The 19,047-nt window shown below is 39.3% G+C and overlaps 2 protein-coding genes across 4 annotated transcripts in view; one reads left to right on the top strand and one right to left on the bottom strand.

Annotated features, from left to right (window-relative positions):
* rpain (RPA interacting protein) overlaps positions 1-80 on the bottom strand; it is a 6,360-nt gene extending 6,280 nt beyond the window's left edge. Inside the window, exon 1 of the mRNA XM_036580526.1 lies at positions 1-80. This exon is cut by the window's left edge and continues 353 nt beyond it. The gene's annotated coding sequence lies outside the window, so the exon portion shown is untranslated.
* Positions 81-2,638: 2,558 nt separating this feature from the next.
* The window catches only part of LOC118814760 (carbohydrate-responsive element-binding protein), a 38,549-nt gene continuing 22,140 nt past the window's right edge, over positions 2,639-19,047 (top strand). Inside the window, exons 1-5 of one of the 3 annotated variants that reach the window (XM_036580518.1) lie at positions 2,639-2,746; positions 11,158-11,264; positions 11,586-11,668; positions 13,869-13,958; positions 14,098-14,130. In XM_036580518.1, the coding sequence (XP_036436411.1) occupies positions 2,712-2,746; positions 11,158-11,264; positions 11,586-11,668; positions 13,869-13,958; positions 14,098-14,130 (348 nt within the window). In that variant the 5' untranslated portion in view covers positions 2,639-2,711. Of the gene's footprint in view, positions 2,747-3,437; positions 4,112-11,157; positions 11,265-11,585; positions 11,669-13,868; positions 13,959-14,097; positions 14,131-19,047 lie in introns of those variants that run through there. The other 2 variants (XM_036580517.1, XM_036580516.1) reach the window with 2 other exon arrangements.

The following is a 19,047-nucleotide window of genomic DNA, read 5'->3' as shown; positions in this document are numbered from 1 at the left end:
AAGTCACAACTCTGAAAAAATAGGTTAAGGTTTCAGTATACATTGTTTCTACACTCTGTCCATTTCATCAGCTCCGTTTACCATAAAGGTGCACACTGTAGTTCTACAATTACATCTCTGCATACTTTTTACCCGTTCTTCAATGGCCAGGACCACCGCAGAGCAGGTATCATTAGGGTGGATCATTCTCAGCACTGCAGCGAGACTGACCTGGTGGTGGTGTGTTAGTGTGTGTTGTGCTGGTACAAGTGGATCAGACATCAGTGCTGCTGGAGTTTTTAAACCACCTCAGTGTCACTGCTGGACTAATATTGTCCACCAACCAAAAATGTCCAGCCAACAATGTCCTGTGACCACTGATGAAGGACTACAGGATGACCAACACAAACTGTGCAGCAGCAGATGAGCTACTGTGTCTTGACTTTACATCTACAAGGTGGACCAACAAGGTAGGAGTGTCTAATAGAGTGGACATTGAGTGAACACAGTGTTTAAAAACTCCAACAGCACTGCTGTGTCTGATCCACTCTTACCAGCACAACACACACTAACACACCACCACCACGTTAGTGTCACTGCAGTGCTAAGAATGATCCACAACCCATAAAATACCTGCTCTGTGGGGGTCCTGTGGGGCTCCTGACCATTGAAGAACAGGGTGAAACAAAGTATGCAGAGAAACAGATGGACTACAGTCTGTAACTGTAGAACATCAAAGTGTACCTACATGGAAAGTGGAGCTGATATAATGGACAATGAGTGTAGACACAATGTATGTTTAAACTATACCTTAATGAAGTGCCCAGTCTGTGCAGTAACCCCACTGGGAAAAAAACAGCTTAGACAAGCATGCTGGTTTATGCTGATCTGCTGCTGGTTTATGCTGGTCTGGTGTTGGTTTAGCTGGTTGACTAGTATACCAGTTGAAAACACAACATATTTTGGATGATCAGCCTAACAACTTCGATTGCTACTGAAAAGAATACCAGCATCCAAGTCATAGCATATGCTGGTTTTGCTGGTGACTAGCTATGCTGGTCTATTCTATTTTTTCTAGCTGGGAAGTCATTATTCTGAGGTATTTAGTCACAAGTTTGAGACAATAGGTCATTATTTTGACATAATAAGTCAAAAAAGTAAAAAAAAAAAAAAGAAGCTTAAATTATTTTGAGATACTAAGTCAAAATTTCAATAGAAGTATATATTATATATATATATTACAACCCCATTTCTTTTTGGTGCTTTATGAAATGATTCTTTTGTATTTTTCAAAACAATAAAATTTCTCAGTTTCAACATTTGATGTGTTGTCTTTGTACTATTTTCAATTAAATATAGGCTTTAATTGATCTGCACATCATTGGATTCTGTTTTTATTTACATTTTGCACATCATCCCAACTTTTTTGGAAATAGGATTGGATATTTTGCTACCATGCTAAGTATATTTTAAAAACTAATACAACACCATTAGAAGTCCATTTGTTAGCACAGTATGTATGGTATGGAAGTATAAAGTTTTTGGATGCAGCTCCAGTCCTAGTGACCCCAAGTTCTGCACATTTTTGTGTTTTCCCTACTCTACACACCTGACCTAGCCCTTGTGGAGCTTGTTAATGAGCTAAATCGGGTGTGTTAGGTGACATAAAGCCTAAAAATGTGCAGTGTGGGGTTGCTAGAACTGTGATTGGGGACCACTGCACTCAAAGTCAAACTACACTACACTGCACTAAGTCAAAATGTTGAGAAAATAAGTCATTATTTCAAGATACTAAGTAAATAATTTTGACATCTTACTGCCAGAAACAGACTTTTTCTTACTGAGTCAGAATTGCTCACAAGGATGATGATAGAAACCAGACATCAGAATCACTAATTCGTCTAAAGCTATTACACAAAATGGTTTCAAATACACTGCCTGAGACATTGTTTAAAGATGGTTTTAAGAAAAAAAATGGCCTAGAGTGTATTTAAAATACACTGCTGCGTGTTGTAAGGCAAAGTGAGAAAACTTTTTTTTAGATATACCACTATTTTACCACTATTAACATTAGACATAAAACCTCAGGAAATGTGTGGGTTCAGTAGTGATTTTGGATAGTAAATAAAATGGCTATATTTGTGTTGTAGACATTGTGACCCCTGGTTCCTATCACCACCACTGTAAAGAAATTTGAGTTGGTAAGTTTTCCTGCAACACACCATTTCACATTAATCCACACTGAATGACTGTTTACATGCTAATCACTGAATTATTCTTAAATTTTGAAAAATCAGTAGAATTTCTCCTTACATTCTCTGATGCCCAAAGAGAAGAAACTGTTTCTCAAGGCTCATTATGACAATGTGTCATCTGCAAGAGGGAAGGGGTTAAAATAAAAGGTGTACCTGGTGAGAGATGAAATTGTGCAGGACAACAGGTGGGCTACAGTGTGTAATCATACACCTTTGTAGTGGACCTACATGGACTCATATGAAGGCCTCACACGCACCATCTGCTTTTGACCAATGCTAACTAGGCTCCGATCAAAGAGAGGTTGCTTACATCTTGCATCAACATGTGTTTTCGGTGATCAGACCATGTTCAGAGTTCACCTGACTGCATGAAAAAACAGGTGTAAACACCCCCAGGAGGCATTGTGATCAGATTAGGATGGGATCATTCAAACCACATTCAGAGTTGGTCAGATTTGGAGGTCTCACAAGTCAGGGATGGACCTTGACCACATTCAACACAAGTGTACATGGTATGCATTTTCTATGCGTTAGTCTTAACTTCGCTCTCGTGTCCAAAAAGTCCTCTGGACAGTAGTAGCACTGGCCACTGCAGGAATCAGCAGCTGCAAGACAAAGTAACAGGTGAGAAATCATGTTTGCAGTAGGTTACTGGTAGTTATCCAATATCTTTATATAGAAAAGTTATCTCAACTGCTCACATTTTAGTGAAAAGGGTACACGGAGTCCAGCCAAAGTATATCCAGATATCTCAATACAGAAGGTCTCAATACTATATTTAATGTGGCATGATTGTCATTTTACTAATACTTTTTTGTCACCTTTGTAAGCTATAGCTAAATGAGAATAATGTGTTGGCCAGATGGGTACAGGAACACAACTGAGGATATTAAAAGACAAAAAAAAATATATATATATATATATATATATATGTGTGTGTGTGTTGTTTACACCACTAATTCATTTTCATACAGTGTAAAACCACTTAATGCTTTATTTCATGTTAAAAAACAACACTGCCTCAAGTATCTTTAAAGTGAAAATGTACATCTTTATTTCATTATTGCAAAAACAGTGCTGTTGAATAACATATTAAGATTTAATAATAAAATGTGGACAGTTTATTCAGATAATAGACCCCATTCCATAATACTGATTTTCCTCATGTCATACTATTGATTTGTGCTACTGAGCTAGGCTAAAAATAGGCGCTCCCGCTGTGGCGAGTTTAACAGATGTCACGGCTGAGTCCAGTCGATTGACCCGGGGCAGAGGTCAGCCCACGGGTTACATAATTCACTGCAGGTTTTACAACTTTTCTAAGAGGAGACTGAGCTCATTTTACGAGAAAAACACACATATATGGACTTGCTAACAAAATAATCTGTCTCTGCGCGGGAAATCTTGACTAGGATTTGGAACGTTAGCTAGGCTGAGTGGCGCGAGGCGTGGTTCTAATCCTAACGGCTCCTGGTTACACTGTTGGTTCTGAGCGGCAGAGCACGAACTTAGCACAAGCTCGCCATGGCGAAGGTGGAAAGGATCTCGCAGAAGTTCTCCAACCCCCCGAAACCGGCCCAAATCGCGGACTCGGAGTCCGAGTCGGATCAGGAGGACGACAGTACTGCCAGCGCCGACGCTGGCTGGAGCCTCGCTGGCCGGGCGCAGGTCATCCACAGCGGCCACTTCATGGTCTCTTCCCCGCACAGCGACTCTCTGGCGCGGCGGCGGAGAAGCGGAGCTTCGGCGGATTACGACTTCGACACCGTGAGCAAACCGGGCTGCCACACGTACAGCTTCGGTCCCTTCAGCTCCAGGAGGCTCAGCATAGACCCCACACTCACACGGCTGTTCGAGTGCATGACTCTGGCGTACAGGTGAGAGCAAAGCGGCGCTGAGGGGGCTCACATCCGCCTGCACCGGCTAGTTCAGTGAAATTAGCCAATGGGAAGGTTCACTCGCCATTTTACTTTAGTAATTTTAAAGAAGAAACGTTTACGTCTTTTTTTTATTTAAAAAGAAAATATTCAACATTCTTAAAAAATGTGGTTCTTCAAGGGTTCTTTAGATGAGACACTGGTTCTATACAGCACCAAAAAGAGTTCTGCTATTGTTAAGATGTAACAGTAACAGTAGAAGAACCCTTTTTGTTGCTATATAGAACCATTTACAACACATCAATCAGAAAAAACAGTTCACCCTACAAAGGCCTATTTAAGCATGCAGTTGGATCTTTGAGTGTTCATGGTTCTATATGGAACCATCGTTTTTACTAAAGAACCCTTGAAGAACCATTTTTTAAAAAAGCAAATAAATGCTTGTCTTTTTATTTTATTTATTTAAAAGAAAATAGCCGTTAAAGTCATTCACTCAACTGTTTATTTAAAATGGAAATATTCACTCACATTTTTATTTACAATTTTTTTCAAAATTTATTTTGAAAGAAAATAGTCGATAAAACATTCATGTTCCTTTTTATTTTATTTATTGTAAAAGAAGATATTAATTCAAATTGAATTATTTATTTGACTTTTGTTTTGTTGAGAAAGCGGCCAATTAGACTGTTTACTCTTTAGGTCATTTAACTCTCCCTCAAAATGGCCTTGTGTAGTTGATGTTCTTGTCAGTGTAGCTTAAATCTTTAGTTTATTCCTGGAGTTTTGAGGCTTTTCAGGTTATGTTTGAATGTTGAATGAATAGTTTGATGTTACGTTTCTTTCTTTTATGAATTTGTGAGTGCTGAGGGTATTTAGTTGGGTTCAGTAATGACAACAGATACCAAATACTACCAGATACAATGTGGTTTTCTTTTCAAGAGCAGCAGCTCTGTGAAATGGCCGATAAAGTCCACACAGGGACTGAGATGGACTTTGGCAGCAGTTGGCAACTAGTCAGGCAAGGGTTACAGTGTAACTGAGGTCAGGATGTCTCTCTCTCTCTTTCTCTGTCTCTGTGTGTCTCTCTCTCTCTCTCTCTCTCTCTCCTGAGGCCCCTCATTCACTCAAGACTGTTTCGACACTTGGCCTGCTCCTCATGTTGTCTTAACGGTCTCACCTCTGTCCCATATACCCCTACCACTGTCTAAAAGCGAATCCCATACGGCTCTTAATTGCATATAGTGCACTGTTTGGGCACAGAAGCTGGTGCATGGCCTGTGTACTGTAGTGAAAGAGGCAGTAACAATTTGAGGTGTTTCGATTCGCTTCTGAAGGTCCCCTGCTCTCCCTTTTAGTGCCCTCCTTTATGAGTGACAGTGGAACCACGTTTACATGCAGTCTGATAATCCGTTAAAATCCGATTAATAGCTTGGAATAATAATTTGGGATAGAATACATCCATGTATACTCCTCAGTCGGAATAGACTAGTCTGATTGAGGCCATTCGGAATACAACTTCTATCCATGTGAACGAGATGGGTAATCCGGTAAATATTCTGTTAAATAGAGGAATAATAGCCATGTAAACGCCTGTATCTGATTACATCAGAGAACGTGTAGAGAGGAGAATTAAACCAGCTTTGATCACATTCCCAATCGGAAAGTTTAAGTACGTTCTGTGCATGTGCGTCGTGTCATAGCGAAAGTTTATAATGTTCAACATGGCGGAAGCCGAAACTGGTCTGCAGCTGTGAGGGCCGGTTCACGTCTCTGTCACCTACAGACACACAAACACAACCACATCTGATAAGAACGGACTGTGGGAGGAGCTACATGTCTGATGGAACATCAGTAGTATTGGAATGTCAATAGACTGTGAGGGTAAATCATGTGATTTTCAATAGAGCGACCAGTTTCCCATTTTCATCACCAACATCCAGTCAGAGCAACGCTGTCTCCAAGTGTTTTTCTGCTGCGTTTGTGTTGTTCCATCGATTGCCACAGAGAAAAATTTCAACACGTTTCCCCGTACTTAAAACAGAAAGCCTGCTAACTCAGAACATACTTGCCTGTGACGTGAACATGTTCGCTAGGGGGCAGCGTCCAAACGAGAATGTACAAAAAACGAAACTAAAAGTCTCTCGTTTCTTTCCCTTGTTTTGTTTAATATTTTTTAAGATGGGTGTTATAAATGTTGGTAACGTCTCACGTCTTCTGCCAACTGATCTTCAGGCTACTCCATTTGATTTTGCGCTAGTTCTAATCTGGGTCGAGAATTGGTGGTCTCGTCCCACCCCCAACGCTATCGAATGACCAATCACTGCTCAGATGCACAGCTCCACAGATTAGCATGATGCATAGCTAAGATTGTGGAGGTTGGATGTTGTGGCCTCTGCAGGCTACGCTTACCCATGAACATCTCAGAGCGGTGGATACTTTTACGAACATCTTTGTAGACGTATAATTCAGTCTTTTTAATAGAAAGCAAAGTGCAGTGGTTGAAAAATCCTGGAGTGCTTTTGTCAGTTTGACAAAGCTGTGATGTTTCATGAGTCTTTTTTTAATGTTCATTTTATGTTTCTTGTTCTTTGCTGATGTCTGTGGAGTTTTATTGATGCTGCCTCACCCATAAATAAAAGGAATTGTGCTATCACTTCTTATCATGTCATACAACAATTCAGCTGGCAGTTCCACCAGGCATTGATTTTCAACTTACAGCATTCCAAGCATAGGGCAACAACCCTGTCCCTGACTACCACGGAGAAAGGGCCTTTAGAAGTAGGCTACATAGTGACATCCGTTGTTATGTTTGGGTTTACAATGGCCTCCTCCCCCTTTTTGAGTTTGTGGCCGTGCTCTCTGGTGTAAGCAGCTATAAAACTGTTGTAATGACTTGGCATCAAAGCAGGCATTGACCAATATCGATCCTTAATGTAGATGCAGCCGAGAACTTTAGAAGTGTAGTCAGTGCTGCAGTTTTACAGCCATTATAAATCAAGATCATTTTCAATAGCCTAAGTGTTTTTGTTAATGAATTATGCACTCGTCCCCATTGTGGTCATGACTTTGATATCCTTGCACCGTATCTTAGCGGGAACATACACTAGGACCTTCATTGTTAGCTTTAGCTTTTCATTTCTTCTGCATCAATGAACCTTCTGAAGGGCTCTCTGAACTTGCAGGTTTCCCGACAGCCGGACGTGTCCTCATGGCTTCCCCATTTGCAGCTTCTCAGCTATCATCCTCCATGGAGTCCTAGCAACAAATCGAACTGAACACTGCCTCATTTCTTCAGCCCACGTCAGCTCCTGTGTGATTGTAGTAGAGGAACAGTAGAGGAAATGTTGCTGTGTCGAAAACATGTGGTCAGGTTGTGCTTAATTGCAGTCGTGTAATAGGTGGAAAAACTGCAGGTTTAGCACTTGAACATGGCTTGTTTTTCTTCATGCTCGAGAGCTCATCACCTCTATACGTCACTGGCAGTGCCACAGATAAGCCTTGGTTTTCAGGGATGACTAGTTGAAATGATAACCGAGGTTAAACTGGTTTAACAGACAGCTGAAAAAACTTAAATGTGTACAGTTTCCCCCTTTTCCCAAGTATACTGCATTGCCCAAGACACGTTTTGCATCTGAAGTTCTTGACTGTGCAAAAGTATGCGTCCACCCTTTATTTACTGAAATTTGAAGTGAAATGAAGTTATTAATTTTTCAGTTTTGGGAAGAAGCAGAAGCCATGTATTTAACAGAGAATTACACATATGCCTCAACAACTGAATATAGGGTCAATTTTTTCAACATTTAGGCTATGTTCACATTACAAGCCTCATTGCTCAAATCCGATTTTTTGCTCAGATCCGACCTCTCTGACATGATGGTTCATACATGTTTAGGTAAGTGAATCTGTCATTAATGTGAATGAAACGGTGTCCTGAAATGACCCGCATGCGCACATCTTAATCAGTAAGGTCATGTGAACGAATCGTGTGCCATGAACAGCAAACAAACTAACAAGCAGAACGAGTCTTCGCTGCGAACATAATTAACTCTGATCAGCTCTCAGAGGTTCATTATTATAGTGAGACGAAGGCGAAAAAGGTGAGATGTGTTGGTTTCCCACCATTTACAGGCTTTAACGTCTGTTTGCAGCTGCTGCCATGGTAAAGCTGAATGATGGCGCACGCACAGTGGAAAAAAAAGCACATGAGGTCTGATCTGAACGTTCACATTAAGGTTGCATGGCCACAAATCGGATACGTATCCGATCTAGGACCACATATGAAAGGGGCTCAGGTCGGATTTGAAAAGATCAGATTTGCGTGTCCACACAGCCCTGAAAACATCAAATCTGAGTCACATTAGGGCAAAAAATCAGATTTGTGCCACTTGAACCTGGTAATGTGAATGTAGCCTTATTGTGCCCACCCATTGCCTTTAATGCAGCTTTCATTTTTTTCAGGAGACTTGCATTCAGTTTTTCGTAGAAAACCGCGTTGATGTTTTTCCACACTTCCAAAGTTCAGTCTTAGAAGTTGGTTTCATTTTCTTCTCATTCAAGTAATCCAAACACATTCAGTGATGTTGAGGTCTGGACTCTGGGATGGACAGTCCGTTATTATGAGAACACTGGCAGCTTTGTTCCTTGATTTGCGAATTTCTTTTCTCAGTAAGAGCTTCTTGACTACACATCCATCAGACCCTCAGCGCTGAAGTTGAAAAAAATGGGAAGGAATGCTTGTGGATTTATTTCCAGATCTGAAACAAAAGTGGACCTTGATTGTCACCTTTGTCTCAGGATGAAAGCTTTAAGTACTATTTATCTGAGGGGGTGGGGGGTAGTTTTGGTGGTCTACCAGGTCTTGCACAGTTGTTAGGTGTCCCATTTTCTCTATATTTTGTTCATAATTTTTTGAACTCCAGTTTTTGGAATCTTCTGTTTATTCACTTAAATTGCTTTGACTTTCCCTTTTCCTTATGCACGTGAATTATCTTACATTTAATCTCCTCAGAAATAACTCCTGAAAAATGGATGACTTGTACTTTAGGCCCAATTTGACTTGAAATTAAATAATAAAGGGAAGTCTCTGACTTTTGCTCAATATTGTGGTCTTCTGTTATATTAGCCTCGTGGCTTCGGAGCCAAACTAAAGAAGCAAACTTTGGACACCAAACATGTTTCATAATATTTTATCTATCACCTACATTTGGAATTCGGCGAAAAAGGTGTACATCTGATTTTTTCGGGGAACCATGGCTTTAATTCAATCAAGCTGGTCTGATATGACACAAATCCATCACTGCTACACGTGATTGGCAGTGCTTGTTTTGGGGTGTGTTTTGAGTCTTCTGAACAATCTCAGATGCTCCAGATGAGTGTTTTATGGGAGTTTGGCTGAATCAAGACCTTCTTATTATCCAACAAATATACATAATTTTGGTGAGAATAGTACAGAGCAATCCTTAGCCACACTGCTGATACAAACAACTATACATGTGCCAACTTCCAAATATATTAAAGATGCAATGCAAATCAAACACATATGCAATGGTAAAAAAATAACCCAGCAGTATATAACAGCTTGTTACTATGCATAAACTGTTTAGTAACAAGTCACTGATTGGATGTCAGCCCATTACCCCATTTCCTTTTATTTCTTCATTTTTTATCAGTGACCTTCTGAAGGAGCTTAGTTTTGTGAATGTGAATTAAATGAATGTCAAAACATGGATAATGGATTAATCACTGTTTTCATAGGCTTTTTTAAATGTGACGCTATTGCTTGTGTATTTTGTCCGTTCTGACTTGGTTGCAGTCCTCAATGTCATGATACATATAGTCATGTCCATAAATATTTGGACTTCAACAAAGTTGTTATTTTAGCTGTTTATCTTAGCATATTAGAGTTCATTTGAGCTTTAAGTGCAGACTTGCAGCTTTGATTTAAAGGTATTTACATCCAAGTTGGGTGAACAGTGTAGGAATTAATATCATTTTCATACATAGCTCCCCATTTTTAGGGGCTCAAAGGTATTTGGCACATTGGCTGCTCAGCTGTTCCGTGGCCAGGTGTGTGTTATTGCCTCGTTTATAGAGTTGATTTTAAGTGTGCATTTGGAGTCTTGCGCTGAAATTTTTAAACAAACCCATCAGAAACATTAAGTGTGACCAAAGTCACTATTTGGTACATTCTTAAACAGAAAGAATGCAGCTCCCAATGGAACTGCTTCCCTTTTATTCATTGATGAAGTGACTACTAACAAAAGCTTCAAGATAAATTCTGAAGATGCTGCCAAAATGCTTCAAAACTAATTGGACAGCACATCAGAGAGCAGATGGACAATGGCCCAAAGCATACTGTGAAAGCAACCTAAGAGTATTTAAGGCAAAGAAGTGGAATTGTTCTGTAATGGCCAAGTAAATCACACCTCAATCCAACTGAGCATACGTATCACTTACTGAAGGCACAGCCAATGGTAAAATACCCCATGAGGAAGCAGGAACAAGCAGGAACTGAAAGGCCTGGAAGAGCATGACCAGGAAAGAAACTCAGCGTCTGGTGTTGTCTATGGGTTCCAGACTGCAAAGGACTTGCAACCAAGTATTAATAATAACAGCTTAATTTATGATGTTTAGTTTGTCCATTTACTTTTGAGCCCCTTAAAATGGAGGGGTGTCCTACATCGTTCACCCAGTTGGGATATAAACACCTTGAAAGTGCACTTTGAGCTCATATTCATTATTTAATTTCAACTCCAATATGCTGTGGTAGACAGCAATAACTTTGTCAGTGTCTAAATCTTTATGGACTTGACTGTATAGTGTAACAAGAAAATGTCTTCGAGTATTAAGATGTTATATTGATGCCATATTGTTAATCCTTTCCATATCATACTCACAATCTGCAGCAATATAATCACAAAGTGGGATTTTCTTTGTATTGTACAGCCCTAAACTGAACAACAATAAAATGAATCATATTTTACTGAACTCAGTTGAACAACACTGAGTAAAAATCAGTTGAGCCAAATTTGTGTGTCTCTCTGCAGTGGGAAGATAGTATCTCCTAAGTGGAAGTCTTTCAAAGGCCTGAGGCTGCTGTGGAGGGATAAAATCCGTCTGAATAATGGCATCTGGAGAGCCTGGTTCATTCAGTGTAAGATCCTGTAGTCTGTGAAAGTACCAGATTTGTGTTTAAGAGCTTGAATGTTGAAAGAAAAAAGAGAAAGAAACAAAAGAATGATAGAAAAACAGGAAATTAAAGACTAGCTTAAGTGTCCTTGCGCTTGATAATTATAATAGCTACCAAGATTTTGTGCCTCGGTGTTTATAATAATGTTATGCACAGCAACATTGATTCTTATTTCTGTGTATTGTATATATTAAGACTAACTTATGCATTTTGGGATATAAAATATTCTTAAAAAGCTTTCACATGCTTTACTATGAAAGAAAACTAATTGTTAAAATCCTTTAGATGTGGAGAAAAGGAAAAATCCAGTGTGTGGGTTTGTCACTCCGTTGGAGGGGTCAGAGGCAGACGCTCATCGCAAACCTGAGGTGGGTCATACTGACTATACTTGCCAGATTACTTACTTACCTACATGGTGCTCATTGGCCATTTAACAGAAATATCTACCACAAATGTGCTCTTTGTAGGTTTACAGCTTTGGGCAGCAAAATGAACATGAATTAAGTTTATTTTTATTTAATTATTAATTATTTATTATTTAATTTAAAGCATATTATAAACACTTTTGTCAAGATAGACAGTCTAGACTTGTTTCAGAGGAACCAAATATAGTGTTTGGTTGCCAAAATGTGTATTACTATCAGAGCAGGTGTTTAAACAAGCATGCAATGCTATAACGTTACCCACTATGCTATATAAATACTGTGGGCTGGTATAAATCGCAGTTTTTCTGGTAACAAAAGCATAGGTTAGCAAGTTAATACAATTTACTTCCAACATTATGTTTGGTTGTTGTTTGAAATAACCACATTATGAAACATAACACTTTCTTAAAGGGATTATCAGTGCTTTATTGACAGGATTTCCGAGAAGGGTCTGGCTGCAGGCATGCAATCTCAGCCTGACGTGCACTGCCAGCTTATTATTGACGTCAGTACACTCTCTGCAGTGACAATGTTTTGTTGGTCTGATGAGCAAAAACAACAAACCACACACTCTTGGGCTACATGAGTTACATTGATTGGATTTTAGCTTTGTCATACTGATAATAGTGGAATTAAATATGGTAATTTACAAAATAAAACCTACCACAACAATAAGATATGCTCAGGTTTATTAGCAGAACAAGCAAACAGGCTACTGCTGAAACTCATGAAAAATACATTAAATGGAATTCTGTAGCTGTTTTATGTACGGAAAATGGATTAAGTGATGATATGGTTATTGAGGTAAGAATGGAAAACCATGATGATGATACTGTTTTAAGATCCCTCTCAACTTGCTAAGCAGAAGCAGCCATATGTTAACGTGCTGTTGGGCCGCTTCTGCCATTGTGGCAGAGGGTGCATGTGCACGTGACGTCACTGGGGCTGAGAGTGCATCGGGTGGAGAGTGCATGTCTGCAGCTAGAATCTGTTGGGATTTCCAAGATTCCTGTGATGATGCGTGGATCCACGACTGTTTGGAGTTACGGAAGTGACTGGATGGCCGCCTTAGAGAGAGAATAGAATCCTCTAGATCAAATGTCACTAATAGGCGGACCACGGTCCGAGTCCGGACCCAGATGCTGTGCTATGCGGACCTGGACCTATAACCAATAAACTATGGTGAATTATTTAGTTTCGACAGGGTGGTCCTATTTTAATCGGCGTAACTTTTCTAGCCTTTACAGTACCGCTTTAGCAGCCCGGGAGACTCACAGACCAGTCGCATGCGTTGTAAATATCACACGTGGCGCTGCTCAGCCAATCAGATCTGTGCATTACGATGAGCACCGAGACTCGAGCGAGTGACGCACACACAGGGGAGGGATGAGGGGAGAAATAGCAGTCAGATAAGAAAGTGAGTCAGAGGGAAGTCATTTCACATGATGTGTTCTAAAAAGAGAAAACTGACAATAAAGTATATGGCACTGAATCATGATGCAAGTTAGACATTATGATGTTCCGGACCTTTGCTTGAGGAAATTTTCTCTAACTGGACCTTATTGAATTTTAATTAAATACCCCTGCTCTAGATGTTGTAGAGCTGAAATGCTAGCAGAGCTGAGCTATGCTAAAATGAATCTTGAAGAGTGGCCATAAAATACAGTTATTATAACTCACTTTGGGATTTATGTGTACATGAACCTTGTTTAGAGTTGCTGACTTTACTGCATTTGTTGCTATGCAACTTGCCAGTCAACTTTTGCCCCGTTCATGAATGGATATACATCAACATAGGACCACTACTGGTTGGTGGACCTATCTCAATACAGCAGTTGTAGCAATATGGTAGAGTCATGGCAGTCTGTCTACCCAATAAACTGGAGACTCTGTGTATATTTTATGCGTTGCAGCATTTGAACATTAGACATTGATGATACAATCATGGTCTGACCTTTATAGGGTGTGTAAGAAGTGTAGAGCGATGCTCCTGCCTCTTTGTTTTTTTTTACAGCGATGAGATGGCCCTCGACCAACACCTTCTATGAAATTAAATACTTTGTTCCAACACACAGTATGTTGGGTTCATTGCTTCATTGTAATCATTGCTTTATTCTATTTTGTGTTTAATGTGTTCTCCTAGGCGATTGTGTTGGAGGGAAGTTACTGGAAGAGACGGATAGAAGTGGTGATAAAAGAGTATCACAAGTGGAGGATCTACTACAAGAAGAGGGTGAGTGGTACCTAAGAGGGACCAATAGTTGCATACTTTCGATATTGTAATGACAGCATTTTAAGTGTCATGTGTATTATGTGCATATAAGAATCAGAAGACTAATCTAAAATGATTTTATTCTCTGTTTCCACTTTAGAAGCACAAAGATCTAATGCCAGTTCTTCAGAAGGTAAGACGTAAAGCAATGCTGGTAGCCTTCAAGATAAGTTTTTCCTCAGTTCTTATGTAGTTTTTTCAGTGACTAGCAGTAGGGGTGCACAACACCTGGTGATTTCCTGCTCAGACCCTCCTATTTCAACTCATCTGTCAATTGCCAGGTTCAGTGGGTGTTATGCACCCCTGGATTAAGGGAAGATTTTGGGTAGGACAGTTGGTCTTGGATCACAATGGAAGGTCAACTTCTTCACAAAGGAAGAATGCTTTTTCTTCTATCTTTCTTCTCAGTGTAAACAGAAATAAGAATAACAGAACCAACTGTCTCAAGGATTAATCATTAAAATAATACTTTGGCAAAACAAATCAAAGTTACACAATTCTCTCCTTACCCCAAATGTAGTCAATCAGCCAAAATATGTTTGGCATAGATGTAATTTCCATGTATGGGGTTACAATCCAGTATTACAGATACTGATATAAATAATTTTGACCAAAATATTTGTGATGCTTGAACCTTAAGTTGTAGAAAAGTCGCAATTTAAATCAAAGAGTTTAATTCCAAAATGCTGTAACAATTTTGGATATAAAGAGAGATTTGAGAAAAATAACAGCTGACATATAAAGCAAAACACATATTTAGTTATGTATGAAAAGTGATATTGATCATAATATAGCATTAATATATATGTAAAGCCGACTCCCAGTAATGAATCATGAAACAAAAGAAAATTCATGAAAGTGGTCTTTAATGTGCTTTGGAATTAAACCCTTCAATTGCAGTCAGAAGAACAGCAATTAGATATTTTCCCCAAAACTTTCAGCCCTACTTATAAGAGGATTGGTTCTCTGTGTTTGACCATCTACTAAAACGATTGCATATCGAGGCTGGAATGCATGTGATGAAATTAGACTGTTTTTTTATATACTTCTAAAAATGTTTAGTAGCTTAAGTTTGCTTCTTTAGTTTTGTGCCAGAGCTACATGGCTAATGTTGCTAGCAAGTAATGAAAGCTTATACTCACCAATTACCGTGATGCACACAACCCACTTAAATCCGCACACACTTCCCTTAACCAGTGTTGAGCTGTTCGGTAATCTCAAACAGACTTGCTTTTGTGGTTTGTGACACTGTGTAACACATTGTTATCTATACAAATGGGCAAAAGTACAGACAACATTCTGGCGTAAAGATGGCCACTAGTACTAATTTTATCTTGTGTTGTACTTTTGTCCATTTTTCTAGATAACAGCATCTCATACAGTGTCGAAGCTGCCCAAAATGCAAGTCTGTTTGACATTACTTGACAAATTAAAAGATGCGTGATTATTTTAGGCATGCAGTTTGCATCATGCTGATTGGTTGATTTAAGCTTATCTTGGCTAATCGACTATATTTGACTGAACTACAGCTTTAAGTCATTGAAGCTGTGCAAAACATTATATCATACAGTCAATTCCAGAATTGTTGGAAGCTTCATGAAAATGTGCTAAAATCTAGTAAACCACACATGCAGTGAGTGATATTTTGGACTTTACACTGTGTTTTGGAAACCCCCAAAATTTTTCTTTAATAAGAATTTTTTTTAAAACGCGTTTCAAAAATATTGATTGAGAGGGCCATTACAAAACTGTTGTTTCTGTTGTTGTTCCCTTGTTGTTGAACCTTTTCTCTGTGGATTTTGATGTGTGTTTGGGATCATTGTGTTGCTAAAGGATCCAGATTTCAACCTTCTGGACAGATTTTGGGCTAAAACCTGCTGGTATTTAGTGGAAGTCATTATGCCATTGATTTCCACAAAAGCCCTTCAAACACTAGCAGCAGAAAAAAAAGCACCAGTGATCCACCACCATATATATATGACAGCGAGTGTCAGGTGCTTTTTTTATTGTACGCAGTCCCTTTTTTCACCAAATGTGATGTTGGGGAGCATGACCGAAAACGTATATTTTTGTCTCATCTGACCACATCACACAATTCCATTTGTGGTTCCAGCGACATTTTGCAAAGGTCAGGCGCTGCATTTTGTGGCTTTTAGGAAAGGCTTCTTCTGTGGAATTCTTCCAAACAGCTTGTGGTCATAGAGGTGGTGTCTTACCAAGACAGTGGATTTTGAAATTTGAAACCCCCAAAATTCAACTAAATGGTGCAAATCTGAAAGTGTGATCTTTGGGTTCCTTTTTGCCTCTTTTACCATCCTCACTGTGCACGGCGGTAGTGCTCATGCGTCCTCTTCTTGGCAAATTTTCAACCGTTCCTGTTCAACTGTTCTTTTCTAATTTTTTAATTATCGCCCTGATTGTGCTTAACGGTAATTTCACCTGACTGCTAAATTTTGCCATTTCCTAGTCTGTGCAGGTCCACAACACTTTGTCTCATTTGAGATGACAGCTCTTTGGTTTTATGTAAGTCAATGGATAACAAGGGGATTTTACATGTGTGTAACCTCATATTTATACCCCAGGTAAACAGGAAATGGTTATAGACAACAGTGCAGTTCCTGGAGACTGGAAGCAATAAAAGACACCCCCCAATATGCAAATGTCTTTGGTTTTATCCAAAATATTCTTTAGGGATGCCAATATATTTGCCCCTTATATTTTTGAAAGAATACAGTATTCTTGTTATAACACTCATGTAGGGATTATTTCTATTAGATAAATGTTAAGCAATTTTGCCAAACGACAATCTCTCATTATATGATTGTTTATGCCCAGTTTCTTGAGGAGGAGTTGACTGCATATTAAAAGCTCCAGTGGGACACTTGAGGGCAATCAGTCAGTGTTTGACAGCCCTCTCATCCTCCGCCTCTGGATCCACGAGCGGCTCTCTAGATCAATGACCTTACAGTATTGTATTTGCTTTAGTAGGTTAGCAGCACAGTCCGTATTTGCAGTGGTCCTCTGGTTAGCTATTAATAGGTCAGGCTTTGCCTTGCTCAGCTGGACAGAGAAACAGAGTGTGTGATCCTTTGAAAGAGCAAAAGGAAGATGAAAAAAAGCCATGAAACCTAAACACAATACTCTACTTGCGTCACGGCAGCCCATATCAGTGAGAAGTGAGTCACTCGATTGCCTTCGATGACAAAAGAGCCAATCTAAAGGGTCTCTATTGCGCCTGGCTCTCGCAGAGATGCGGATTCACTTTTAAAATAATTTAATCAAAGCTGACCCACTTGCGCATAATGCGAGCCCATGGCCCTTTGCACGTTTTTGTTCTCCATCTGTGTGGATATAAACTTGATAGTCTGAAAATGGCACCTCAGTAAGAAAACACTAACAAGATACACACTTTCTCAATGCATACAGTATGCGCTGTGTTTGGAGTTCCGGGGGAACTCTTTCGCGGTGATGCACATGCAGGTGTTAAAGGTGTTTTACCTCTGTACCTCACGTGCATGCACCGAATCTCTTTTAAATCTACTGTCTGTTTTTCATTCTCTGTTTTTTATCTTGTTTTTTCTTCCTCTACTCGTCCAGTTTTGCTGTTGAGATGCTTTTCCTGCTGAGCAAAGCAGCTTAGACCAGAATAAATTCCATGCTGCTCTAAGCTTGTTTATGCTGGTCAGTGTTGGTTTAGCTGGTCACCCAGCATGATCATACTGCTGCTGACCAAAAATACCAGCATCCAAAACACAACATATTGTCGCTGTCCAAAGTAAGCAAGTATCTCCAAAATGGTAACTTTACAGGAGAAGCCAAAACATTCTTTACTTTCAATTAGTGTAAAGAGGTTTTATTCCAAGTCATTTTTAAGCATTTTGATTGGTTGAATCATCACAAAATTTTCACACAGTGTAAAGAGTAGCAGCTGTGCTCAAATGAGATAGAAAAATAAAAAAACAAAAGAATAGAGAATTTTTTTTTGGATAGTAATGATATGCTGATGTGGGTCTACGCTTTTTTTCTAGCAGGTTTTTTTCTGGCTTTTTACCATGAAACTTTCATGCAACTAGTTGAGGTTTGTAAGATTTCTGTGCAACTTGACAGTTACACAAAGCATGCAACACATTCAGTTATTTCACCAGATTTCAGGCAAATTTTAGCAGCTCATACTTGTGATACACCGTATCAAAGTGATCCACGAGGTGTTACTTACATATTTGCAGCATTTTTATCATCTTCTGTTTTTTCCAGCTGTCATTGTGAGTGTTTTGTCTATCTGTCTAGGTTTCTTTACTATATATATGAGGCCTTTATCTGTTGTGTGTTATGTGTATGTATTGAAAATGAATGTTTAAGTAGCCATTTCAGTTACAGCTTACTTGATGGTTTGCTCATCCTTTCCTAGAAGCACAGTAAGTTCATTGTAGACTGCATCTCACTGTCCTCTACCATGTCAAAAAAAAAGGAACTAAGCAGGTACAGTTTTCATTCATCAAGGTACAAACATCGTAAATGTACCCACAACAGTGGTTTTAAGGTCCAGCTGTGTACCTTAAATAAGTTTTTCCCAGGGGAAAGGCACATGTTTGTACCTCTTCATAACCTAATGTTTAAAGACAGAACAATAAAGTAAAAAGCCTGGAGTGCAGACAAGGTGTGTGGAGTCAATACAACTTTAAAAGATTTAATTTCAATGTAATGTGGTACAACTATGTTTCCTAACTTAAAGTCCTGCAGATGTACCCTTAAGGATACCAGCCCGGTGACAAGGGGGGAAACCACCCCTGTGATAGTTTGGTACCTTTTTATCTGAGAGTGTCCTCTAATAATTTTCATTAATGTAAATCTGAGTTCTGTGGAAAATTAGGGGCGTCAAGAGAGAAGAAAATAAAACTAAGTACATAAATCACGATAACAGCTGGTTAGAAAAATAAATGCTGGCACAAGCAGCCGTTTAAACTGCTGTTAGCATTGGCTGGCTGGTTGACGCAGAAACGTTAGCTTCGAGAAACTCATGTTTGTTGTCATGACTCAGGAAAATGACAAA

The sequence above is a fragment of the Colossoma macropomum genome, unplaced genomic scaffold (genome assembly GCF_904425465.1).
Source record: "Colossoma macropomum unplaced genomic scaffold, Colossoma_macropomum, whole genome shotgun sequence".
Classification (NCBI taxonomy): Eukaryota; Metazoa; Chordata; class Actinopteri; order Characiformes; family Serrasalmidae; genus Colossoma; species Colossoma macropomum.
This window is presented reverse-complemented; position numbering and strand designations above follow the sequence as displayed.